We start from the raw sequence: 26,726 nt of genomic DNA, 5'->3' as shown, positions 1-26,726 counted from the left end.
GATGGCTTAATTTTTCGTAAGCTTCTGAGTGCCTTTCTGAGGTGGTCTCCCTTGGTTTCCGCTTTAGCTAGTTCTACCTCATGCCTGATTTGCAAAGGGGTAAGCCAGACTACGGGCTTCCACTGCCAACTACTCCTTGCATAGAGCTGGTCTGTTTGGTCCTCCTATTCTAATACCTTAGGATCTTGCTCCAAGCAAGACATGTGAAAGGTCTATATTCATAACAAATTTATCCCCCAGCTTATTGGTTTTAATTCTGCTGTAGTCAATTCCAGCAAGACTCAAGGAGGGTTTTGTTGGTTTTTTCACCCCAATATTTCCAAATTTTCTAAAAGCACCTAGTGAGTCAGTGACATGGAATCCTGCCGACTAAGCCAACTTTTGCGGGCGCGCTATAAAGGCCGGTACACAAGTGGTGTCTTTCCACAGTGTCAGCTTTATTCAGCCGCAAAGCAAGGTTGACATGATTGTAAAGCAGGTTCAGGCTTCCAAACTCCATGACATTTCACTACGCATTTAACTGGGCTTCATACACGTCGCGAGACAAGCTATAATACAAAGTCACACCCCAAACAAGATACCAGAAAGGCAAGAAGTTAATGAACCAAAGCGAAGTCAGTCGCTGGGCACCACGGAGGGGAGGCCTCTGCCTGGTCCGGGTCAGCCCTCCGTGCTCGTGCTGGCTGTGTTCACACCGCGGGGGATCTCTGTCCTGCTCAGAGACCCAGCAGCCCGAGCCTTCCGGGGCAGCGGCCTCTCCCGCGGGGTCAGAGGGGGAAGGTCAGCGGCTGGAGAGTCCGACAGTTCGCTGCACAGGTCCTCCCTTCTTGAAGGAGTTCGATCAGTCGTGGGCCTTTGCAGGCCTCTTCTGGTTCCAGTGATTATCAGCCCCGGGTTCTTCCAGGTGCTGTGGCCTCACTGATGGTCAGTCCTTGGTGCTACCGGTCTGTGCGGGTTGGGCTGAGAGCTGGGGTCAGCTGCGGGGCCCTTGGCGGCTTTCCTGATTAGCTCGCTGCTTGACACGAGTGACTCCATCTTGTTCTCTCCTCAGGGCCGGCGGGATCGGGAAGCCATTGCTCCCCTCCGCTCGGGCTGTTGACTTAGCACTCAGTTACTCAGCGGGGAGCACAACCCGCCCAACAGCGGTCCCCACCAGAGCAGAGGTCCCCCGCGGGCGACTCAGGCCCTGCCAGGTGGGCGCGGAGTTATTACCGATCCCGGAGCACCGGACACAAGAAACTTCAGCCGCCGCCCACCGCGCGGTCTGCGAGACCCCGTCGGGCCGGTCCTTCAGGCGGGGGGACGCAGGCGAGTCCTCACCGCCCTTGAAGTTTTCCCGCGGGCAGCCACGCGGGGCGCCGACCCCTGCTCGGCCGCCTCCCGGGACGCGGCGGGCGCCGGAACAAAGGGCGCCCGGCGGCGGCGGCGACGGCGGCGGCGGCGCGGACCGGGGCGGAGGCGCGGGGCGGGGGCGGAATGTGGGAGAGGAGGCCCGGCGGGCCGAGGGCACCGGGCGCGCTTCCGCCGGCCGCGCCGCGCACGCCGCGGTAAATGGGAGGCTCGGCCGGCAGGGGCGGGGGCCGCGCAGCCGGGGAGTTTCAGGAACTGGAGGAGCGGGCAGCGGCCGGAGTCGCCGAGCGCCCAGCGGCGGGGCCTGAGCGCCGAGACTCGGGGCCGAGGCGGAGCCGCCGCCGCCGCCGCCACCGCGCCGGGGCCCAACCGTAGTCGCCGCCGCCGCCCTCGCCCGCCTGGGGCCGACAGCCGCGGCGCCGGAAAGGAGCCGACCGTCCCGGGCCGCGGGAGCCGCCGCCATGGCCACCAAGGTGAGGGGCGCGCGGCGCAGGCCCGGTCGGCCTCTCGGGCCCGCGGCGGCGCGGGGAGGGTAGGGGCCGGGGCCGGGGGCGCGGGCGGCGGCGGCGGCGGCGGGGCCCGGCGATAGCCCGCCAGACCAGTCACGCGGGGCTGGGCGCTCGGGGTCTCGGCTCGCGGCGCGGGAGGGTCTCGGGGCGGGACCCCCGGACGCTCGCGGCGCGGTCTGCGAAGTTTGCGCCGGAGCGCGGGTTGCGGCCGGGCCGGAGCAAGGGAAAGTTCCTGCAGCCCTGGAGCCCGCTCGGGGCAGCCGCCCGGCCCCCGGGATCCCCGGGTCCTGTCCCGAGTGGCGGCCACTGCCCGCCGCCGCCGCCGCCACGGAGAGCGCCCCTCCCTCCGCCGGAGGCTGGGACCCCGGCCGTGCCGGCCGCTTTTGGGGGGACCCGAGCCCCGCCGGGGAGCACCGGGCATTTCACAGGACGGCCCGCCGACTCGCGCTCCCGCTGGAGGGACGAGGCCGACTGAATGCCCCGCGCCTCCACTTCCTTCATTTTTCTTGTGTGTGTTTTTCTTTCTTTTGTTTTGCTACCTTTTCGGTTTGAATGGCATTTCCAGCGTGAAGAAGATACAAAGAGGGAAATGACTGTGCTTTCAGTAACGAGTTCGCTTGAAAAAAGGCACAGGCCCCGGTTACGTGGTGGAACTTTGACTTGAGCTTGGTAATTGGCCAGAAGTGGTGGTTTGCTTCTTTTAGGGTATTGTTCGGGGCCGGAGCGGTCACCCTTTGCTACCTGAGCGTCCAGGAGTCACCCTCCACGCCTGCCTTTCCTGGGGGCGTTTTCTTTAGTTCTTCCTGCAAAGTGTTAACTGGGAAAGTCACAGTCGCCGAGGACTCCTAGTGGGAGACCCCTCCTAGAGCTGGCTATGTGGTTTGAGGAATGGCTTGACTTTAGCAAATAGTTTCTGTGATGTCGCCTTTTTTCAGCGCTGGCACCCTCTTCCATGTTTATGTTTGAAACTCTGAGTCTTTGGGTTGGGTAAAACCTTATTTGTTGTTGTTGTTGTTGTTGTGTTTTTGTTTTGGGATCCGGGGTAATTTAGGAAAGGATATACAGTTTGAAATCCCTTTGAAAGATCAGATTGTCTTATGTTATTTCAGCCTGTTACAGTTTGTGCTTCTGAATCTGCCGAGGTGCAGTGTTTGTTTTTTTAAAAAATGGAGATTTTCCTCCACGGAACCTGTCGTCTGCTCTTACTGAAATAATTACCTGCTTATTAATACGTTAATGGCTGTGCTCTTCCTTGGTTTCGTTAGATGTGGTCCACCCCGGTAACTTTTTAATCTAGATAATTTTGTGTTGATCTTTTTTTTTTTTAATTAATTTATTTGACAGAGATCACAAGTAGGCAGAGAGGCAGGCAGAGAGGCGGAAGCAGGCTCCCCGCTGAGCAGAGAGCCCAATGCGGGGCTCGATCCCAGGACTCCGAGACCATGACCTGAGCTGAAGGCAGAGGCTTAACCCACTGAGCCACTCAGGCGCCCCTTGTGTTGATCTTTTTAAAAACAAAACTGGAGTCAAGGATCTCTAAGGAGATTTGATTTTGAGGTTTGTTGCCAAACATTCCAGAAATGACCAGTTACACGTCCTGTTTTGCGCTCATCTTGCAACCTTAAAAGCTGTTCGGGGTAGATGTGTGTTCAGTGGAGGTCAGTGTTGTGGTGTTTTGCACTCTGATCTCATGGCTTGTACTGCGTCCTTTCAGTAGGGCTAGCGTTAGGGTTAGCCACGAGTGAGGTATGCATAATGAAAACTTGATAGTTAAAACCGAACTTAGTTTTTCTGTAAAGGTGAAAAGAACAGTGATCCTTGTACTAAACTTGAATTGCATGTGTCCTCCCTAAACCAAGCACCTGTCAGCCCTTCCTACCTTATTACCTACGCCACTCTGGAGGTAAATTCCTGTGATTCCAAGTCTGTCTGTCTCCTTTCTAATCACTCTGCCCCATGGGATTCATATCCACATTCACAGGATGGCAAGCCACTTCCAACTTAAAAAGCAAAGGAAGAGCAGAGAAGCCCGTGTTAAAAGAGGACCCTAACTCCGATTTCTGGTCTTCCTACTTCCTGGTGATCCTTGTGTCAAACCAGTCTCTCTCTCTCTTTTTTTTTTTCCCATTGTTACCGGGGAGGAGAGTTGTCCTTGTTTTCCTCCCCCATGCAACCACACCCCTGCCTTTGCGGACATCTGAGTAGTTTGGGGTTTTTCCTTTCCTCGCTTTAGTTGGGTCGGCACTCAGTAATAACTTCTAACTTTTTATGAAATTTCAGCTTTCTGTGGCACTTGAACTCTGGCTGCAAGCCTCAAGTGATGAAAAACAAACACAGTATCTGGCTGGGTTGGGTGGTGTGAGTTTCCCTTTGAATTTACCAGAGAATGGCCTCTGTTCTTTCCAGAACTAATTTTTCTTATGTATTGCTCTGATGTATTTTTTACAAAGATGCAGTTATCTTTGAACTGTCGTGAGTTTTAAAATCTGGCATGTTCACAATGGAAAGAAATTATCTTTTAGAAAAAAAACTTTAATTGGGCAGTGCTTCTCTGCCAAAGAAAGTTAATCAGTAACCGTACATTTTAAAGGGATTATCTTCTTTTTTTCTAATCGCTACTCAGGAGGATGCTGAATTCACTTGTAAGCAGGTACTTTATTCTGACTCCAATCTTATCTCCCTTAACAAATATGGTGCGGGGCTAATATTAGCCTGTGAAGTCTTGGCTTCTACTGAAAACCTCAGAAGGTTGTATTTTAATCACAATCCCATGTGGATTTGGGAGTAAATTAAGTCTTATTTATTAAATCTTGGGAAAGAAAAAAAATTTTTTTGGTCCACATATATCAAAAGGAGCATGAAAATAGTTAATGGAAGTTAATCCATGGCTGTATAATTTAGCTGTAATTTCTATGTCAGAGTTAACCTTTGGTAACTAAGTTGGTTCCTTTTGTGCTTACATAGTCACTTTCAGGAGTTATCATTTTAACAAGACTCTGAGAGTCCCGGATACACTTTTTTTCTTTTCTTTCTATCTCCAGCATCTGAAGTGAAATATTTGTGGTAGTGCTTGGTTGAATTGAGTGGATGTGGAGTATTGAAAATACTGGTAGGAAATGAGTGAATTGCTCAGGTCTGTTCAATGATATACATTAGTGAGAACAGTAAAAAGCATCTTTTGTAGTCTCTCCTGAGCAAAAACCTCTTTGAGTGACCGAATAGAATTCTTTCTATTCAAATCTAATGTTAAGCCTTAAGGATTAATGGTGGATTTGATCGTTTTTAAAAAACACTGTAGAAAATGCTAACTATTCAATTTTGTATAAAAGTAAGTTTTAAATGTCCCCACTGTGCAGGGAGCCCCATGTGGGGCTCAGTCCCAGGACCTTGAGATCATGACCTGAGCTGAAGACACACCTTTAACCGACTGAGCCACCCAGGCGCCCATAATCGTGTGTTAGCAAACTTTTCCTTTTTAAGTATACATGCACAATGGAAAGTACACATCTATAGTTCAGGTACTAGAAATCTTTTTAAAATCTAACAATTCAGTTTTACTAATGAGGAATTGGTTCTTCTGTTTTCAGGTACTTAAAACAGACCTCATACTTCTGAGACTGTAACCCATGGTGGTTGGAAGTGTGTTTGATTTCCAAAAGTAGAGGGTGTTCCTATTTGTCTTTTTGTTATTGATTTCTAACTTAATTGCATAGTGAACAGGGAATCTGATTGATAGTCATACTATAACTAAAAATTTGTTGAGGCTAACTTTGTACCTGTCCTATGGTCTCCTTCATAAATGTGCCACCTGTTCGTAAAAAGAATATGTATATCCACTACTCAATGTGTGTGTTCTGTGTATGACCATTAGATTGGATTTGACTGTGTTGTTTATATCTGTATCCTTACAAACTCTATGTGATCTGTTGTATCTAGCTGATCTTTTGTCTATTTGATGGAGATGTTAATTAAGATGGTATTCTAAAATATCTCTAAGTTTAGGGTGCTAGGGCCCCTGGGTGGCTCAGTCCATTACGTGTCTGCCCTCAGCTCAGGTCATGATCCTAAAGTCCTGGGATCAAGCCCTGCATCAGGCTCCCTGCTCAGTGGGGAGCCTGCTTCTCCCTCTCCCTCTCTCTCTCCCTCTCCCACTGCACCCCCTCGTGCTCTCCCTCTCAAATAAATAAAATCTTCAAAAAATATTTCTCTAAGCTTCAAAGTAGTATCTTCCAGGTGAATTGAGTTTTTTTCAGTGTGTAGGGACCCTCTTTATCTTCAATGTGTTTTTTCCTAAGGACAGTTTGTCTAAAGTTAATGCGGTTCCACTAGCTTGCTTTCTTTCTTTTTTTTTTTTTAAACATTATTTATTTATTTATTTAGACAGACAGAGATCACAAGTAGGCAGAGAGGCAGGCAGAGAGAGAGGAAGGGAAGCAGGCTCCCCGCTGAGCAGAGCCCCCGATGTGGGGCTCGATCCCAGGACCCTGAAATCATGACCTGAGCCGAAGGCAGAGGCTTTAACCCACTGAGCCACCCAGGCGCCCCTCACTAGCTTTCTTTTGGTAAGTATTTGCCTGGTATATAAGAGCCTATGGCTGAATTTAACCTCTGTAGCTGGTCCGGTGACCTTTGTAGCTAGAGAGTTTTGTCTGCTTTTACTTGTGTTCACTGATGTGTTTGGGTTTCTGGCTACCATCTTCTGGACTAAATGAGGATTTTTTTTCCCTCTTCCTTTTATTCTACCCGTCCCCTCCCCAGCTGTTTGGAAGATTTGTCCTATATATCAGTTTTTTTCCAGTGATTATCATAAGCATGTATGTTACCATTTCTAAGTTAAAGTTCGAAGTTACTCACCATCATTACCCTCCTTCTGAATTACAAAAAGGTCTTCAGATACGTAACTCTGATCATGTGTCCCAGTATGGTCAGTTACTGCCAGTATTAGAATTCTGTCTTTTCCCTCAGAAATTAGACATTCTTTTCATTTTTTTATAGAGCTAATGTTTATTTAGATTTAATTGGATTTTACCATATCTTTGCTTATTATTTCTGTTTACATTCAGTCCTCCTTTCTGGGATAATTTTCTTTCTGGTTAAAGTGGATTCTTTGGAATTTCCATTGGGGAAGATTTGTCGTTGGTAATCTTTTGTGTGTGGAAATGTATTTTTGCCTTATCCTTGAAAGATAGGTTTCTAGGTTGACGGTGTTTTCTCTCAGCCTATTTGCAGGTGGTGGTCCCCTGTCTTCCTTGGGCTCTCCAAGTTACTCCTAAGAAGTTAGCAGTCTCATGTTGTTTCTTTAAGAAGGCCTGACTCCTCTCTCTGCCTGTTTTCAAGACTTTCTGGGTAGCATTCCTACCTTGCAGTGTTACCGCAGTCCATCCTTGTGTGGATGGTGTTGACATTACATGAACTTTATTGGGTATGTTGGCTCTGAGGATGGGAATTTCAGTGGTTCTAGAATAGTGCAGAACTTTTCTAGAACTTTCTGGAACTCGTGGAACTTTCCATGACCATGGAAATATTCTACATTTGTGCAGTCCCGCATGGCAGCTGCCTGACACGTGTGGCTAACGAGAATTTGAAATGTGGTTAGTGTGACTGAGGAACTATTGTAAATTTTAACCAAATAGCTACACATGGGTAATGTAGCCGTTGTAGAGAGTTCCCAGAAATGATTATTCCACAAACATGCCTCGTCCCTGTTCTTTCTCACTGGAACTCGAATTAGCATGACAGTGTCCAGCAGACCTCTAACTTGGTACTTCAGCGTGCCATGTTCTTTCTCTTTGTGCTGCCTTCTGGATCATTTCTGTGGCTCTTACCTTTGGTTCAACACTCTCTCTTCCTTTGGGCCTCATCTGATCTTTTATCCACTACTTTTATTTCAGTTCTCTTCTGTTTTTAGAAATTACATTTGGTTCTCTTTCAAATGTGCTTGGTCATTTATAGTCTTAGGCTTTGCTAATACATTTAAGCTTCTGTTAAGCATCTTAAACATTTATGGTTTGTGTGTGTTCTGGCGTCTGCAGTCTAACCCAGCCATCTGTGTCTGTTCACTCTTACTCATGGTGCCTTGTTTTCTTGTGTGTCTTGTATGTTTGTGTTTTTTGTTGTTTTTGTTTTGTTTTTTTTTCTCCTGTGAGTTGCTCATTTTCCTTGGAACCTCATCTGAGGGAGTTCTGATACCCAGATTGAAGTCATAGTCTTCCGGGGGGAATTTGTCTTTGCTTATGCTGGTCTCCTGGGGACACTACATTCTTGTGGCCACTTTAATTCCTGCCTCTGTGTTCTTCCAGCCATTCTGGTAGCAGAAATACCTTGGATGTCAGGGGGAGATTTCCCTTGTTCCTCTACTGATAAAACAATTTTCCTTGCTGCCCACTTTGGAATGACAGATTTTCTCTGTTCCCCTTATACCGAAGTCCTTTTTTTTTTTTATTTATTTTTTTTTTTATTTTTTTTTAATTTGAGAGAGATCACAAGTAGGCAGAGAGAGAAGGGGGGAAGCAGGCTCCTGCTGAGCAGAGAGCCTGATGCGGGGCTCGATCCCAGGACCCTGGAATCATGACCTGAGCCAAAGGCAGAGGCTTTAACTCCCTGAGCCACCCAGGCTCCCCATACCGAAGTTCTTTTGGGGTGCCAGTGTCTAGCTTAACACAGGCATCTCGCTCTTATACCTGTCCTAGTATGCCTTCTGCATACGGACTCAAACTCAGGGTCTCTGGGGTCTCAGGGTCTGGAGGAGACTCCTAGAGTGGAATCCTGTCTCAGCACATACTTTTCTCCAAGAAACCGTTTCTGCTCTGTTCCTCTGTGACCTCTCTATAGGGCTTTCTTTTTGTGCTGACTCAGTAATGTGTTTTAAAAGGTGTGTGTTTGTGTGTCTTTTGATTTTATATTTTATTCAGCACAGTGGTTCAGGGTGTTGGCCTGCCATGTGTGCTGGAACAAAATCCAAGTCACGTTTTTTTTGTTTTGTTTTGTTTTGTTTGAGATTTGTTTATTTGAGAGAGTGCACACATGGGGGGAGGGACAGAGGGAGAGAGGATCTTCTAGCAGGGTCCCCACTTAGTGCAGAGCTCATTGTGGGGCTCCAGCTCAGGACTCTGAGATCATGACCTGAGCCAAAATCAAGAGTCAGACGCTTAAAGGATTGAGCCATCCAGGCTCTCTCCCAAGTCATGGCATTCTTTTTTTCTTTTTTTTTAAGATTTTTAATTTATTTGATGAGAGAGAGGGAGAGAATGAGAGCGAGTGAGCACAAGCAGGGGGAGCAGCAGGGAGAGGGAGAGCAGGCTCCCCGCCAGGCAGGAAGGGTGGGGCTTGATCCCAGGACGCTGGGATCATGACCTGAACTGAACACAGACACTTCACCATCTGAACCCGTCAGGTGCCCCAAGTCACAGCATTCTTTGTAACAGACCACAAAGTAAAGGAAGGGAATATGTGCACACATAGAGTCAGTCTCCTCTTTGGAGGGAAAAGCATGAAAAAGCAAGGTAGTTAACGCATTTTAGGGGAAACCAGACCTTAAGTCAAGCGCTCGAAATAACAGACTGTGGGCATATTTGACTTTCCAGTGGGGGTTTCTTTTCTTTCCCCTCCCCTTGTTGACTATTAAGAGCACATGATGGGTTTAGCCCTGCTTATTCATTTTTCGATATTGTAAATACAGTGCCTGAGGATGTTACTCAGTATGACTCAGTTCTTCTAAGCTATTTTTAGTCTCTGAAAGTGGAGCCCTGTAGTACCATCACCTGCAGAGGCAGGAGGCAGAATCACCTGTTGGTGGTGGTTCTTGATGTCAGAGAGACTTGTAAACTTCAGGAGTGAAAAATGCCCCATTCATCTGGGAGCTGTTACCTGTCCTCATTCCAGGCCTCCTTCCTGTGACTTCTGAACGAGCTCAGTCCCAGGCCCTCCACCACACTTGGGATGACCGCTTGGGATGGCTGCGTGTATCACCTCGTCCTAGCCTCCGAGAGCACTTCCCAGAGTTCTGGCTCCTGGACCGCAGGCTTTCTCCCCGCACAGTGGCGGCTCCTGGTGCAGCCACTCCAGCCCACAGGGCTTTCTAAGGAACCATGTCTCAAAATGCCTGGTTTTTTCTTTAGTTCAAGGAGTCAGTTTTTACCCTTATCTATCACATCAGTCACTTTGAAGATATGTCTGTGACATATCTTGGCAGTGTGCGTGACCAGACTCTGCTGTAGGATCCAAGCCGCCCAGTTCAGCAGATACTCCACAGCCTCTCTGTGCCTCCCTGTGCTGGGAGGAAGGCTGCTAACATCTGGATCCTTGCCTGAGAGAGTGGGCAGTCAAAAACTAATGAGCTGTTTGAAACGCAGCAGTTAAATGTCAGCTTAAGTGTATTCTCTAACCCAAAATCACAGAAGAGGGCTGGAAAATGCGGATCTTCGTGTTAATGCAGTTTGTCTCTTTCGTGGTGGCTGCACTCAGGACCTTCCTTTTCATCTTTCAACCTGTTTTGAATTCTCAAGATTTTGAGTAGTGAGTATTTGTTGCTTTTGTAATGAGGAAGAAACCAAGTTCATTTTTTTTTTCCGATTTAAAAGCTTATTGTCATTAACCGGGCCCCGAACACAGATTTCCAAACTTACCCACCTTCTGTTAATTTGCTTTGAATTATACTAAGATGAAAAAAGTGTTTTTAATTAATGCTTATAAATAGTAAGTGGCACTTCAGTAGAAAAATGCTAATGCATGTAGGATTACAAATGGAAACTTAAAATTTTATTTTATTTTCTGAAGCACCATTTTTTTCTTCTTCCACGGGGGAGAAAGTATGGTTTTTTAAATTTTTAAAAATAACTAAAAACTTACTCAAAACCAGCACAGAACCGGAAGTTCTTAAAAAATTGCTGCTTTATACATACTTTTGTAATTTTCACCAGCCTGACTGTGTACCCTTTCCTTCAGGAGCTTGAAGGAAGCAGAGCCACTCGCTCTTGATGGGCCAGCCTGGGTTTTCATCACTTCCTGATTTCCCCATCTTCATAAGATTTTGGAATCAAGAGTTAAATTGAAGATTTTATAGCATATTTATTGATGTGTCAGATTTTGTCTTGTGATTTGCCCTGCCCAGTAAGTAAAATACATTCAGTGTCCTCAAACCACCTCCCCAGCCTAGAAAGCCCAGTAGCTTCTAGATTATTGAGATCTGTAGTTACCTTATATTGATTTGTCTTAATCGTTTAAAGCCAAGAGGATACCAAAGAACATGGAGATTGTGTTTTAAAATTCTGGTATTTAAACTCCCCTAGTATTTATAACATTTTAAAAACCATTCCCCTTTTTGATAAGTAAAAATATCCCATTCTGTTTCCGTAGTTTGTATTATGAAAGTAACAGGTAGGTCTCTAAAATGCAAGTAGTACTGTTCCTCAAACTCCCCTCTTCTCTGACCCATTAGCAATCTCTGCTGTAAAGGAAGATGATGGCAGTGGTAATAAGCATCCTTTTGAGACAGAAATTGAACTCTTACCAAAGTGCCTGGATGTTTTATGAGCTATGATCGTGTCTCCGAGGCTTCAGGCACTGGTGGTAGAGCTGTGGTACCCCAACTGCATCGCACCCTGCCCCCTCCGGCCCCCGAGCTTGTTAAATCGCAGATCCCTGGGCTCCATTCCCCGCCCCCCCACATCCCAAGTTTGGGATTCAGGAGGTGGGGCCCAGAACGTGCATTTCTCCCAGTTCCCAGGTGATGCTGATGTTGCTAGTTTGGGACCACACTTTGAGAACCACTCTGTGGAAGATGGAAAAAGAAGAGCTAGAATCTGAGTTCTGTTCTTGGTTCATCCTGAAAACTTCCTATGGGCTCTTAAATGGGGGGCGGGGGGCGCCCACCCTAGCCTGCCTGTGAGCAGTGAGTATGGTTTCTTGTTTCAAGGACTTTAACTGCGTTCAGTGATGCTGAAAATCAGAAGATTGGTATTCTCAAGGAAAGGCTGGTTTCTGGTCAACTTGTGGTTTTCAGTAACTTTTCAGGGTCCTATTGCTGGGTCATTTGTATTCTATGCAAATGGGTGTCTGATTATTATGGTGGCAAGGTGGCTGCGCTGGTTATTAACTATTTCCTGTTGCTTTTAATTTATTTCACAGAGACAGGGAGAGAGGGAACACAAGCAGGGGGAGTGGGTGAGAGAGAAGCAGGCTCCCCACCAAGCAAGACCCTGGAATCATGACCTGAGCCAAAGGCAGACGCTTAACAACTGAGCCATATAGCTGTGTGTATCATTAGAGTTCACAGTAACCAGCCTTCATTTATTTGCTTTGTGTAGTGTGTTCCTAATGTGGTTGTGTAATGATAACCCTTTCTAATTCATGGAAGGGGTGTTACTGTGTGAAAAATCCCATTTTTAAATTATTTTAGAAATCAGATAATCTATGATATTTGTATAAATCTAAGCTTTAAAAAAAATCTTATTTGTGTAGTATGTGCCTGTTAATTTTGGTGAATTCGAATTGATTCAGGTTCAGTTTTCCTGTTTTCCGTTGAGGAACTAACTATCCAGGTTCCTCTGAGGCCCCTGAAAAAGCGTTAAAGAAATAGAATTTTGTTAAAGAATTTATTAAAGCGAGAGAAAAGGATGAGTGCAATCCCTGAACTAGGAAGTCCACCTTTGAATTATTGATTTGTCTCGGACCCATGCATGAAGGCAAAAAAGGTGTGCTTTGGAGGTTAGCTTTGTGACTGAGAGTCTGCCTTTGTTCCCATAACTTGCCTGCGGTATCTCTGAGAATTACCACCCGTCTAAATCAGACCGGTGCAGAGAGCTACTTTAAAATCTTGTCGGCATTTACGCCATTCAGAGTCTTTTGTTAGATCCGTAAACATTATATACTATTATGGAAGGAATACATTTAAATTTCACTGTCTAACATTAACATTTAAATATTATTACATACAAATATGTATGAGAATTGTTAAGTATGCCAACAAAAATCAAATGCATGAGTTGTCGTTTTGTTTGTTTCATTCATCAGTCTTTACCCAGAACTTACAAATTCTGTAAATGCCCATGCATGTATATCTTTCTACTCTGGAAGAACTTACAGACTAATGGGGAAGACACTTCAGTGTGTTTAAATGTTCCGGGTGCTGCTGTAGAAGTACATGCCATGTACAGTGATGGCACAGCATCTGGAGTCAGAAATAAGACCCTCACGTTCCTGCATTGACTTTCATTGGAAACTTAAGAGTAAACATGAATTTGTGTCAATAAAGAGACGATAGTTTGAAAAGTTTGTGTAAAAATGGAAAGCATTAGGGGCACCCGGGTGGCTCAGTCGTTAAGCATCTGCCTTTGGCTCAAGTCATGGTCCCAGGGTCCTGGGATCAAGACCCGCATGCCATCATGCTCCCTGCTCGGCAGGAAGCCTGCTTCTCCCTCTCCCACTCCCCCTGCTTGTGTTCCCTCTCTCACTGTGTGTCTCTCTGTCAAATAAATAAATAAAATCTTTAAAAACAAATAAAAGCATTAAGTACTCTGACATACATTAGTCATAATAATTCAGAGGAGGATCGTTTCTCTGCTGGAGGATTGGGGAGCGGCATTGGATAAATGAGGACACGTACTCGGTCCGAGTTCTCTTTTAAAGCGTTCTTTATTAGCGGCTGCCCTTACAGGACAGAAAGTACATTTCACAGAAAGCAGATGTTTCCAGTCTCTCTGGTTGTGGTCCAAAATTTCGTCTGAGACTGACCACACTAAGCCACTTTCAGGAATCTGAGTGGCACGTGCCACACAGAGTCCGGTGTGGCTCTTCCCAAAACCCTGTGGTCGTGGACATAGTCTCACGGTGGTTCCAACAGATCTTTTGATCTCCAGGTTAGCAGTTTAATTACAACGTCTGGAATGTTTGATGGGCCTGGTTCATAGTACCTCCGGTTTATTCTGGGTTTAGGGATTCCTGGCTTCAGGGGAACAGACGCGGTCATAGATGTGTCTTCTTCACTTTTGCTGGTTCTGTTTTAAAAATATATGTCCAGTTGTGTTATTAATAAAATATGGATACATTTAAAAATGTTAACGTGGGGCGCGTGGGTGGCTCAGTGGGTTAAAGCCTCTGCCTTCGGCTCAGGTCATGATCTCAGGGTCCTGGGATCAAGCCCCTGCTGAGAAGAGAGCCTGCTTCCCGGTGTCTCTCTCTCTGCCTGCCTCTCTGCCTACTTGTGATCTCTCTCTCTGTGAAATAAATAAATAAATAAAATCTTTAAAAAAAAATGTTAACGACTTCATGGTACTTTTTTGACATTATGTACTTCTCAGCGAATTATAGTGTTATCTAATTATTGTTACTTGTGGGATGATGTATTAATTTTGAGGGGCATCTGGGTGGTGTGGTTGGTTAAGCATCTGCCTTCCTCAGGTCACGATCTCAGCGACCTGGGCTCAAGCCCCATGTGGGGCTCCCTGATTAGCAGGAAGTCTGCTTCTCCTGTTCCCTCTGCCCCTCCCCTCAGCGTGCACATGTGCATGTGCTCTCTCTCGCTCTGTCTCTCAAATAAATAAATAAATAAATAAATAAATCTTTAGGGGCGCCTGGGTGGCTCAGTGGGTTAAAGCCTCTGCCTTCGGCTCAGGTCATGATCCCAGAGTCCTGGGATCGAGCCCCGCAAAGGGCTCTCTGCTCAGCGAGGAGCCTGCTTCCTCCTCTCTCTCTCTGCCTGCCTCTCTGCCTACTTGTGATCTGTCTGTCAAATAAATAAATAAAATCTTAAATAAATAAATAAAAATAATAAATCTTTAAAAAAATAATTTTGAGGTTGTTGGGATCCCTCTATGATTCAAGGCTGTTTATTGCATAAAAGCCCATTTTCCTTGTTAGTATTTGCTTTACCTTAACTTTTCTATTTAGGAGAGAGATATTGTTGGGTTTTCTGTTAGAGGTGCAATGGACAAATAAAGTCAGTTTCATGTGATTGTGAGGTTCATGTGTTTCAGTGCAGTGGTGCTGGTATAGCACAGAGATGGCGACTCTGGGCTCAAATCCCAGTCAAATCCAGCTACATTACTTTGGAAAGTTACCTAATGCTTCAGGTTCCTCATCTATAAAATGCAAGTAATAATATGAACTCAAGTGTGAATTCCACAGTCCAGGTGGGTAAAAAAAAAAAAAAAAAAAACAACAAAACTTTATTTTCCATTAATAATTGACAGCAAATTATGTCCCCATCCTACCCGGGAAGTAGAACTTGAGTCTGGGAGTTGAGGGACCTCCTCCTCTTGCCTAGGCTTGGGTCTGATTTGAGGATGGGGATCCCCTCCTGATGTCATGGCCTGGGGGAACCCCATCTCGCCCTCCCGCCACCTCTCTGCACAGTGGGGAGGCCTTTCTTGCTCTTACAGTCTGGGCCCTCCGTGAGGTTGCACTCTCCACACTTCCTTGCTGTGCCCAAGGGAATGGGAGCCATTTTGCTGTTGTCATGCTCTAGTGGGACCCAGATCTCTGCAGAGCTCAGACACTTTCTGTCCTAAAGCAGCAAATAGCTGTTGCTTCTCCTCTGGTCGATTTGCATTTCCCTGGGGACTCTGATTCCCTGGTGCGGGCCCTGCGCAGGGCTCACCATTGCTTCTGAACTTGCTTCTGGACTTCGCTGCCATGTCTACCCCAGGCTTTGGAAGGTGGAGGTGGCAGTAGAAATGGAGGCCTTGCCTCATCTCTCCTGTGCAGTGTCTCTTACAGGTGTATTCTCTGTGCAGACCTAACATTCCCACTGTTCTTAGGGCCTTTGAAACTTGCAGCCAGGAGGGCCACAGTGTTCTGCCATGCCCTGTCGCTCTCCTGAGGCAGTGGGCGCTGGTGGTTTGGGTTGGGGAGGTGGGAGTAAAGACAAAGGAAACGAAAACCCAAAGGATGAAAAATGACATTTCAAAAACACTGTCTCTACCAAATTATCTCAAGAATTAAGTAAAAATTCATGCAAAGGGCTTACCAAGTGTCTGGCTTATAGCAAAGGAGAGTTGTTATGGTCGAGTGGTGTTATTCATATTATTGTAAAAATAAACTATAAACTAAGATCTGTTAGACCCCAAGGTTAAGACTCCACCTTAACTGTATTCAGGGAGCTGAAACAAATTTCATGTTATACTTGTGGAGGCAGTCAGCCTTTCTGTCTGCTTCATATTTATCCAAAACTTTGGATAAATTTCCCAGATTGCAGTGTCCGACAGTTTGAGTTTGATTCTTTTGCCATGGCGTGCCTTATTAATTCTGGTAATTTACCTTCCATACATCAAAACAAGATAGAAACGAGGCCAAACGCTAGAGGCAGGGAGGACAGAAGTGTGAGTGAGAGCACGGAGCGTGCTGTCCCAGTCCGAGTGAGTCGAGCACATCCGTTCACTGAGGTCTCAGATGGCACATCTCACCGGATCCTCCTAGTGGCGGGTCACCACGTCACCCTGTCCCTTCGGTACATTGTGGAGCACCTGCCATGGGCCAGAAATCATTGGAACAGTAGGAATACAACATTGGTGGAGGAGGTGGCAGGATTCTATCCGGTAGAACTTCTCAGATGTCTCCTGGTTATACTGAGATACGTAGACCTGTCAGGCCACTTACTTATTTGGAGTATAGGATAGATGGTTTGGCTGTCATCATCCTATTGGCTTAATGAGTGTTCACCCAGACAATAAGTAAAATATTTTTAGACTGACAGGTTTTAAACAGATATGAAAATATTTATTATCAGTTACCCAACGTCATTCTTCCTCTAACTGGAATCTCTGCTTGCTAACGCAGTAAACTTTCTGAAGCTTCAGCAATTTTGAGAACAGTGGTGTAAGAAACCAACGGGAACACCGAGAATTGGGTCAGAATGTTCTCACAAACTGAGAAGAAATGGCACCATCCTGGCTTAGGATTTTGAGATTCAATGAATCTTTATTCTTTTCCTGGTTCCGTGAGTGATTATTCTTCTGCGGGGGTGAAGGAGGGGGTAAATGAAATATATTAGGAAAGTTTCATATTATTTATGCTTTAAAACTTCATGTCTGTGATTTTTAGGATATTGTCTAAGCAGTTTGGCCTGATGCAGTATTTTTAACTTTTTATTTATAAAAATTCCGAACATAGACAAAAGAAGACTAGTACAGTGAACCCCCTCGGTACATACCCATCACCAGCCTCAACAGCTCCCAACTCCTGACCGTGTTCTTTCTTCAGAACTTCCTCACCCATTTTCCCCTTCTTTTATTATTTTTGAAGCAGATTCCAGATGTGTTATTTCATGATAAATATTTCCGGTATAGAGGCACCTGGGTGGCTCAGTCGAGCTCGATTTTAGCTCAGGTTATGATCTCAGGGTCATGGGATCGAGCCCTGCATCAGGCTCCGCACTCAGCGTGGAGTCTGCTTGTCCCTCTCCCTCAGCTTCTCCCCCTGCTCTTGTTCTTTTGCTCAAATAAATAAAACATTAAAAAAAAAATACTGCAGTATATATAGCCTCCCCATATAAGACTTTTTAAAAATATAGCAATGATTCCTATCATACTTAAAAATTGAGAATAAATCCTTAATATCTTGAAATACCCAGTGTGATGGTAAGTAGCCTTGTAAACATTTTCATTAGTTAATAATTCACTATATTTATATGGCTTGATATGCATTAAGATGAAGACCATGCCGTCTGGTTAACTAGATGCTTAGGCGATGGTTAAAATGATTATTGATTGGCATTTGTGTGTCTCTGCCAGTGTGAATTGAAGCAGATTTGGCTGTAGGTAGGGTGTTTGCAGCAAACATACCACAGGTTTTAGAATCTGAGCGTTGCTTTCTTTCCTCTAGTCAACTCACTGCCTTTATTAGAGTCCTCAGCAGACAAGGTCCTTTGAAAGTCTTTCCGTGCGGTTTTAGGTGGTGCCAGCAATGGGTGAATGGTAGGATTAGGGAAAAATGGGATTATATAGTCATTTATTACTTCAGACGTGACCTCCAAGTAATATCTGTAGTTGGTTAAACACTTGATGAAAGTGTTGAATGAAAATACCATCTTATTTTAACTTAAGAATCCATAAATATACCATTATTTACCAATCCTGTGATAGAAAGCCAAGGTCTGATTGGAGTTCTAAGCAATCCATCTTGGATAATCTCAGAATGCATCGCGAATGATTTCCATTTTTAGTTTCTTGTAAAGAGCTTTAAGAATTTAAAAACAGTTTCAAAGCACTGTAAATACAGAATTCTAGATTTTTAAAAATTATGATTTCCCATTTGTCTTAACTGTTGTCTCAGCTATATTTACTTTGACAGTAAACTTTTTAGCAGCTTACTTTTTGTCAAGGTTCCTCCAAACACTCAGTTCATTTTCTTAGAAACAATGACTCCTTTTTCACAGTCTTGTGTGAAAGACAATGTTACTTCAGTTGCTCAGCTGCAGCCACCAGTACAACTACATAAACAGGGTTCAGAACCCTTGCGGTACGGATAAAAGGGAGTAGCGCGCTAAATGCAAAAGTTACACAGGCTGCATGTTTTGCGCAGAGCGCGTGGGCAAATCTGGGAAGGTGATCCTAGGAGGTACAGGCAGAATGACCCTCTCGTCGTTGACGTTTGTGGCTGGTTTCCTGGGGTTGCTTGGCTTGGACTGGTTCTCCTGGACCAGTGGGCTTTGAGGAGAGTTGATGGGACATGCCGGATTCAGTGTTTCTCCCTTACTCTTGTTACCTTGGCCAGCTGCCTTGAGTAAATCCCTGTCCCAGTAGGCCTGTATCATGATTTAAACAATGATGAGAAGTGCTTTTGTGACATTTTCAGTGAAAATGGTTTTAGGCAATTACCTGAAAAACAACAGAATGTAGTTTACTAAAGTAAGAGAGTACCATTTTCTTTTCCTGTTTTGCAAACGAGAATGGTATATAGGTCTTTAAATTTAGAGACCTTGCAAGTACGGGGACCTTGATTGTTACCATTTCTGCAGTAGTCTTGCCTTCTGCTCTAGAAGTAAGGGTGGACTTAATCCTATGAAAAAGTATATATTCTCCTGGTGGCGATGGCACGTAATCGTTCTCCATATTTCAGTTTAGCCTATGTTCTTTGCTTTCTAGAATTTGCAACTTTAGCAACTAGGTTTACCTTAGAGGCTATAAAAAAAGTAAAGTCAACATAGTCTCTGTCCTTGAGGACCTTATGGTTTTAGTGTTGTCAAAAACAAATAAAGAACAGCGGCCCAAGACCATACTCAACACGAAAATGAAAGACAGACCACCTCCCTGAAGCTGGGAGGACCGTCTCTCCTGCTGCTTCTTCTGCTTTGTGTCCTCCCTGCTAGGACTACCCTCCCCGCCTGTGGGCCACCTCTGTTTTACTAGTACCTTCTCTTGATCACACTGTGTGTCTTTCCCATTAGCCTTGGAAGATGAAGACTCTTCCTTGCTCCTTTGCATATCCTTGTGGAGTGGTAAGGAGTAGATACTCAGTAAATGATTTTGAGTAGGAGCCAGGAGTCCCTTGGGGGTGCCAGAAAGGCCAGGCTTTGCATCAGACATCCCTGGCTGGAGATCCGGGCTTTACCTCTTTCTTGCTCTTTGAGCGCAGGCCACTAGTCAGTCACTCTGGGCTAGGGTTCCTCATCTGTAACTGTGCAGGCATGTTAAACTTCTGATGTGCCGGAAGGTCTCAGAGATTATGCAGAATCGTCCTCCCCTTGCCCCAATACAAGTTGCATCACCACTAGGAGACCCTGGCCTGGCCTAGATCAGTCCCTAGGGTAGACAGGGGGTCACCTCACCTGATTCACAAGAGGGAGGGGCGAAAACCTTAACAAAATGGGGAGGGGCGTGGTCCAGTGAAGAGGGAAGAAGAGGGCATGAATGTCGTGGATCCTGAAGGTGTCTTACTGAGTGAGAAAGAGTCATGGGCGCCGGGGAGATTTTTAGATTATCAAGGATCTTGAATGCCAGGGAATGAAATCAAGCGTGATTGTAGGTGATGGGGTGTCATTAGAAGTTTTTGATGTGCGAGTGATGCCTCTTTGATCAAGGGAGCTTTGCAGCAGCGTGCGGAGGTGGCGGAGTGAGATGGAAGGTCACAGCAGGAAGGTCAGTCCAGGGGCTCCGATAGGGCAGAGGGTGCAGGGTAGAGACTGGATGGCACTTCTTCCACTTACTGGTCATTTGACCTCAAGGCCAGCTACTGAGTGTGTGTGATTGGTGTGAGCCGCTGTTCCTCTGGCAAAGCCTAGTCATTTGCTCCCATAGGGCTGTTTTGAAAATAAAGGACATGTGTGACTGCCTCAGTCCTGGGGATGCTGGTCCAACTGACCTTTCCTCATCCACTTGGTTTTCCCTCTTGGTCATGTTAACTAATTTGCAGGAAGGCCCAACGGGAAGAGGAGAAAGAGGAAGCTGGCAGAAATCTGTTTAGAGGTACATGTCATGCTTCGTAGAAGTGCCTTGTTGGGACCTGGCCATGGAGCCTTCCTGTCTGCTCGATCTTCAGGTGTTATGAGTCCCTCACTTCCACGGTCTTCCTGTCTCTCGGTTGCTGCCTAGTCTAACTCTCTTCCTGTGACCGCGTGCGATTCGTTCTTCTGTTCTCGGCTAAAGAAACTTGAAGTTCACTCTTGGCATTGTGCTTTATTTTGCTAACTTTGGCAGTCTTATTTTACTACCTCAGCCTTGTGATACAGTGAAAACCTGCTTTGGTTTTGTGGTTTTCTGTTAGCTGTAAAAATCTAGAAGAGAAGTTGTCCTCAAGAGGAACCACTGTTAAAAATAAGTCCTGGTCCAGAGCGCCACTGTCCATCCAGGTAGCAGCTGGGAGCAGACACCCACAGTCCTCGTGTGACCTGGCTGTGTGTGTGTGTGTGTGTGTGTGTGTGGTGTTGAAGGAAAAGCGTCATTTTGAGTCGTTTAATTTTAAAGATCTGTATAGTTCACTTAACCATAGTAGTGTTCTTGAAATATTTTAATATAAAGATTTTTTTTTTCTCATTTAAGGCAGGGGATACTTTATTCAAACCCGTCAGAGTAATGGATGGTAATTGTATATGAGAATATTTATGATTGTATATTGTAATCGTATAGGAGGAAAGGTCGGTAATTGTATATGAGAGTGTGCACTGCTACAGACAGATTAACTTGAGAGCACAGGGCAGAGCTCAGTATCCCCTCCTTCCTCACCCTCCCCTGCAACAATGCACACCATCCTCTTCACAGTCCTTCTCAAGGGCATCCATGTCCTCTCAGGACCCAGAAGACCCTCCTTCCTCCATGCCCTCCCCCACGTACCAGTGAACAAAGGCCCACGTGGCATCCATCGGGTGAAACTTGGGCCCAGGCGAGCCCAGATCTCAGCAGTGGCCGTGCTCGCACGCTCATAGCTCGCCGGGCTTTGCCCGGGTCTCCACCGGGTCCCCCAGTGGGGCCTGGTAATGATACCGCCTTTGAAGCCAGCAAGGCCCTGGTCCACAAACTGGATGGGACTCTTGGCCTTGACCTTGGCAGTGACCACGCCGACATCCTCGGGAACAGCAGCCGCCGTGGTACAGCAGGGAGCGGGCCGTGTGTTTGCCACGCGGAGGGTCCCGTGTCCCCCTCCAGCTGGCTCGGCCTGCACACTGGTGAGCGCTGCTGGAAGGCTGTCCGTGGGAGGCTTTCTCAGAGATGACAGAAGTCTGTGGCCAGAGGGAAGCACGTGCGGGGCTGGGGCACCGGGCTGGTCTGGAATTCTGGGCCCCGCGCGCTCTGAGGGAGGCAGTGACGGAGGACACAGCTTGACCTTTCAGCCTGTTCAGGTCAGAGTAGGGTCGGCGTGCGGTGTGGGGGTTTCCACACGTCGGAGATGGGCTCGCCGGCCACCCTGAAGGCAAGTCAGAGCGCGCCGGGGTGGGGTGGGTGGTGAGGGCGGGGTCGTGGGGCGCAGCTGCAGCTGGGGGGACCCGGGCTGGGGTGGTGGGTACACGGAGACCTCCAGCGTGGACCGCTCGCGGTGAGCGACAGACCTCCCAGCAGCAGGGAGGCGAACCCGGAACCAGTCTCCCTGCCAAAGCCATGGAAAACCAGGAAGCCCCGAAAACCTGTGCACTGGCCGGCCAGTTTCCAAGATGAGGTCAGCGATGTCCTTGCCGATGGCGTCATTACCGGCAGCGTCTTCTTGCCTGTGATGAGCCGCGCGGGGCGGAAGCGCTGGGGGCAGGCGCCGGTGCGAACTTCATGGGTGACCGTGGGTCCCGGGTCTGCAGATGCTGCCCTCGAAGCTGCTCGCCAGTCCCCGTCTCACTGAAGACCGCGTCGAAGGCGTCCTCTCCTCCCCCAGTGGGCTTGTCACTTGGCATCTGACCATCGGGCTGGACGCCGCGTTCCAGGGAAGGAGCTCCCGGTAGCTGTTGTGGATCTGGACCCCTGCCTGGCCGGCATGGATGCACGAGAGCCTGCCGGTGTAAAATACTTCACTGAAATTCTTCAAATAGGCCCAAAGGGACTTGCAGGTCATCTAGTCTAACTCTGTCGTTTTTTATGTTTGAAAGCTGAGGCCTAGGAACTCAGTGTTCGGTGTCTTTTACTTTATACAATAACCATGGCTATGATGAGGACCCGGCATTAAGAAAAGACTTTCTTTGATGAGTTTTACTTGCAGGTTAATCTTTTTGAAACCAGGAAAATATGTAATACTTACAAAGAAGGACCATGAAAAATAGATTTTTTAAAAATTCCATCCATTTTGATGAACTTTGCGGACAGAGGGCAGGCAGGAGGGAGCTGGGGGGGCATTGCTGAGGACAGAGGCCACACACAGGCTCTGCTGGGGGAGTCGTGATCTGTGCTCGGGCCCAGGAAGGAGCCGGGAGCGATGTGGCTGGTGGGCCTGTGTGTTCCGTTCTGGTTCAGTCCTGCTTGAGTCCTGTAATCTGCTCTTGGGTATGTTTTATTCGTAGGTTATATACATGGTATCCCCTTTTTCCTCCTGAATGCTAATGGGTTTTTTGTCTTTTGGGTTTTTGTTTTTTGGGTTTTTTTTTGTTTTTTTTTTTTTTTGCATAGAAATATCAAGGAAGTCGTGCTAAAATAAGGTGTTGATTTTAAAAACTTTTGTAAACGTACCTTTGTGTTACTTGCCCTCTGGTGTGTTTCCACTTGGCAGGAATAGCCCTTCACTGGGGTGTTTGCACTTGGTGCTCCTTCCCGCAGTACCTGGCCTTTACGTCCTCCTCCATCCTGCTTCCTCACAAGCCAGCTCCCTCATTCTTTGCTCTCAAAGTGACCTTCCCTGGACCCCTTAAAGTAGCCCTCCACCAGCCCGTGACTCGGTCCCATCTTCTCGCCTTGTCCTTACCACCAGCTGGCATTGCCCTGTGTGTTGAGTGGTTGTCTCTTCCTGCTAACAGGCCCTGAGGGAGGGCGGATGCGATGTCACGCTTTTCACCACTGTATCTCCCTGAACGGGGCCAGCAGCGGCGACCGCCTGCGACATTGGATGACCACAGGAACGCCTGTCCACTGTCTAGCTTCAGTCTGGCTGTCCGCCATCGGTTCCAGTGATTGTCCTGTGTCCCCGGCGACTTGCCACTGATGGCATTAAGCTGGAAGGCTAGGATCTGGGGGGAAATTCTTCACCAAAACTATGGTAGAGTTTTAGGGAAGTCATTAAGAAGTGACGGGGCTAAGCAGTGACATTTTGCAAGGTAATGTTTCATTTATATACTTGAGGGATTTATGATTGCCTGTTCAAGGATTGTATTTGGTTCTTGGAGCTGAGTCAGTAAACCTGGACTAATGAAGTTTTTCATCTCAAGAAAAGTGCACCCCTGTAATCTCATCACTGAAAGAGGGCATTTGGATTTTTTTGGAAATGGCAGAGAATTCATTATCTCGAACACCTGAACACCTGTTAGGTTGTAGCTGCTGTGCTGTGTGGTGAATGGATTAATAACTCATCCACCCAGCATCTGTGTGAGTGACTGCCGTCAGGCGTCGTCCCAAACAACATAGAGAAGGAACTCGCAGTGTAGTATAGGATCCGGAGAAGTAGATCAGCAAAAAGTGTGGTGTAAATACAGGGATAGGGAGGCACTCGTAGGCCCAGCAGCGGTCCGCAGGAGGGGCACGTAACAGACCTGGGAGATCTGAGGATGCTTCCCGTAAGTGGAGTCTAAGCTGGGACCCGAGAGGTGAATGGGACTTAGGTAAAGCAAGAGGGAAGGTCTGTACACATTTGGGCTTCATCAGTAAACAGATGGCGGATGACACTGTCGGGGTGGGTATAGGGTAAGGAGAGCACGGGGCCAGAGGAGCACACACATTTATGGGGGGCTTGGCTCCAAAGGGAGCCTGAGAGAGGACAGGCAGCAAAAAGGGAGGAAGTAGCGGGCACGTGCGCAAAGCCAGAGGGAGGAGGAAGTTTGGGGAAGGAAGGAGTAGACAGCAGAGTCAAGTGCAGCCAGGAGGCCCACAGAGAGGAGGGCACAGGGGGTCAGCTGTTCGAAGGTTGCCAGTGTCCTCGGCCAGAGCCATGCTGGGGGCACCAGCTGGCAAAGCTTGCCTCCCGAGGCTTGAAGAGCAAGGAGTAGGTGCAGCAGACGCCCTGAACACGGGCCGCTCTTCTTAAAATCGTCATTTCCTAGACTAAGAAACATTGGTCAAAGGAGTGCTTGGAGATGAGTGAGGATGATGGAAGGAGATGGGAGAGGGGCTGGAAAGCGGAACTTGGGGAGCGTTGTCCCTGTGGGCCTGGGTGTCAGGTGCAGATGATTGCTGTAGTTCCCCAAGAGACTTTCTTTTTTTCTTTTCTTCCCTTTTTTTTTTTTTTAAAGATTTTATTTTATTGGGCACCTGGGTGGCTCCGTTGGTGAAGTGTCTGCCTTTGGCTCAGGTCAAGATCCCAGTGGGGGTCCTGGGATCCAGTCCCGCCTTGGGCTCCCTGCTCACTGGAGAGTCGGCTTCCCCTCTCCCTCTGCTTCTGCTCTCTCTGTCAAATAAATAAATCTTTAAAAAAAATACATACTTTATTTATTTGAGAGGGAGGGACAGAAAGAGGGAGAGACTCCTAAGCTGGCTGCCCACTGAGCACAGAGCCGAACTCCAGGCTTGATCCCAGGACCCTGAGACTAGGACCTGAGCCAAAATCAAGAGTCAGACACTCAACTGACTGAGCCCCCCCAGGGAGTTTTCTCCCGGCGTCTCATAATTCTTCCTTCCTTTCTTTGTCTTCTGCCTTCTGAGGGTGGAGCCCAGGCCAGGGGCTTACAGGTGGCTCCCACAGAGGCACTGTAGCAGACATCGACAGCAAAACTTATCACATCTGCTTTACAGTGCTTGGTGACCGTATGGAAAGTGTTTTACTCTGCTTTAAGGCTTCTGTATGGAGAGTATTTTACTCTGCTCTAAGGCTTCTCTCGACCTGTCTGGGAGCCTGACTTTGTTTCCGTGACTTTTCCAGTCCCAGCAGTGCTAGACGCCAGCCGTGAATGTGCTCTAGCACCAACCGTCAGCTACAGAAGACTAATCCGCAGAAGGAAGAAAAGTGCGATTAGGGGGCCATGCATTTCCCTCCCCCCAAAATTGTACATTTTTATTGCAAGCTCCAAAATTGGGGTAAAATATCCATAAAATTTACCATTTTAACCGTTTTTAAGTGTGTGATTCAGTGGCCTCAGTACAGTCACAGTGTTGCATAACCGTCCATGATTTCCAAGTGGGAACTCCGCACTGGAACTAAACAGTAGCTCAGCCTCTCCCCTCCCAGCCTATGGTAGCCCCTGTGCTCTTTTCCGTCTCTCCATATTTGCCTCTTCGAGGTGCCTCGTGGAAGTAGAGTCCGGCGATATTCGTCCTTTGCTATCTGGCTTCCTTCACTTGGCATGACGTCTTCTAAGTTCATCCGTGTCTAAGACTGTCACTCCTTTGTGTGGCTGAATAGTCCGCCGTGCTGGTTTCCTCACTGTTGACGGACACTTGATTTGGCTGTTATGAATAATTGCTATAGCAGTGTTCAGATAATGTGAAATTAATGTTTAGTTTTTAATGTTTATCTGTTGCAGTAACTGATTTAATGCTTAATGTTAGCCGAGTCACAGATGATGGAACTTGTTGATTTCCATCGATTTCCTCTCTTCATTGGGGTCTAGTTTCCTGCTTGGTAATTTTTGGTGGGACGCCAGACTTGGTGAATTTTACCTTGGTGGGTGCTAGATAATTGCCTGTTTTTCAAAACTTTCTTGAGCCGTTTTCCGGAATAGAGTGAAGTTCCTTGGAAACAGTTGGACCCTTCTGCTGCTTGCTGTAAGTTTTGCAGGATGGGATGAGGATAGCCTCTTGGGGGCTTTTCTCCCCACCGCGGAGGGGATATCTGTCTGAATAATAATCCAGCGTCCTGTGTCACAAGCCTTTTCTACTATGGCCCTTGGGAACCCTCGTTGTGTCCAGCCCGGAGCGAACTTTGGAGATGGTTCACTTCTGTGGTTCTTCCCTGTTTGGGCGGTTTTCTTAGTGCACGTGTTGACCACTGCTCAGCTAGAGACTCAGAGGAAGGGCGCCTCTGCAGATCTCCAGAGCACAGTCTCTGTGCAGCTGTTTCCGCTCCCTCTTTGCCACCCACCCTCCCCCAATGCTGTCTTCGAGTCCTCAGTGCAGAGATGACAGGCTTTGCCCGGGCTTCCTTCCAGCCTGTGGCCCGCAGTCCCCGTGGCCGCTTAATCTTGTCTCCCTCTCAGAGAGCACTGTCCTGGGCTGCCTGTTGTCCATGGCCTGAAAACTGCTGCTTCACATACTCTGTTCCGTGTCTGAGTTGGGAAAGGTGGGAGGGTGGATCCAGGACCTGATATTCCAGCTTCTGTGAAGCGGAAGTTGTCCCCTATTTATTACGACATTCTAAAGTACGTTTTGTCAGATTGGCCTT

At 47.2% G+C, this 26,726-nt stretch overlaps 1 protein-coding gene across 1 annotated transcript in view; it reads left to right on the top strand.

The window, feature by feature from the left end:
- The first annotated feature begins 1,563 nt into the window (after positions 1–1,563).
- Positions 1,564–26,726, top strand: part of LOC111158655 (sorting nexin 9) — a 105,078-nt gene continuing 79,915 nt past the window's right edge. The window contains exon 1 of the mRNA XM_022520846.1: positions 1,564–1,823. Coding sequence (XP_022376554.1) covers positions 1,812–1,823 — 12 coding nt within the window. The 5' untranslated portion in view covers positions 1,564–1,811. The remainder of the gene's footprint in view (positions 1,824–26,726) is intronic.

This window comes from Enhydra lutris, unplaced genomic scaffold (genome assembly GCF_002288905.1).
Source record: "Enhydra lutris kenyoni isolate GAN:26980312 unplaced genomic scaffold, ASM228890v2 scaffoldscaffold62, whole genome shotgun sequence".
NCBI lineage: Eukaryota > Metazoa > Chordata > Mammalia > Carnivora > Mustelidae > Enhydra > Enhydra lutris.
Note: the sequence above shows the minus strand (reverse complement) of the source record. Positions and strands in the feature narration are given on the sequence as shown.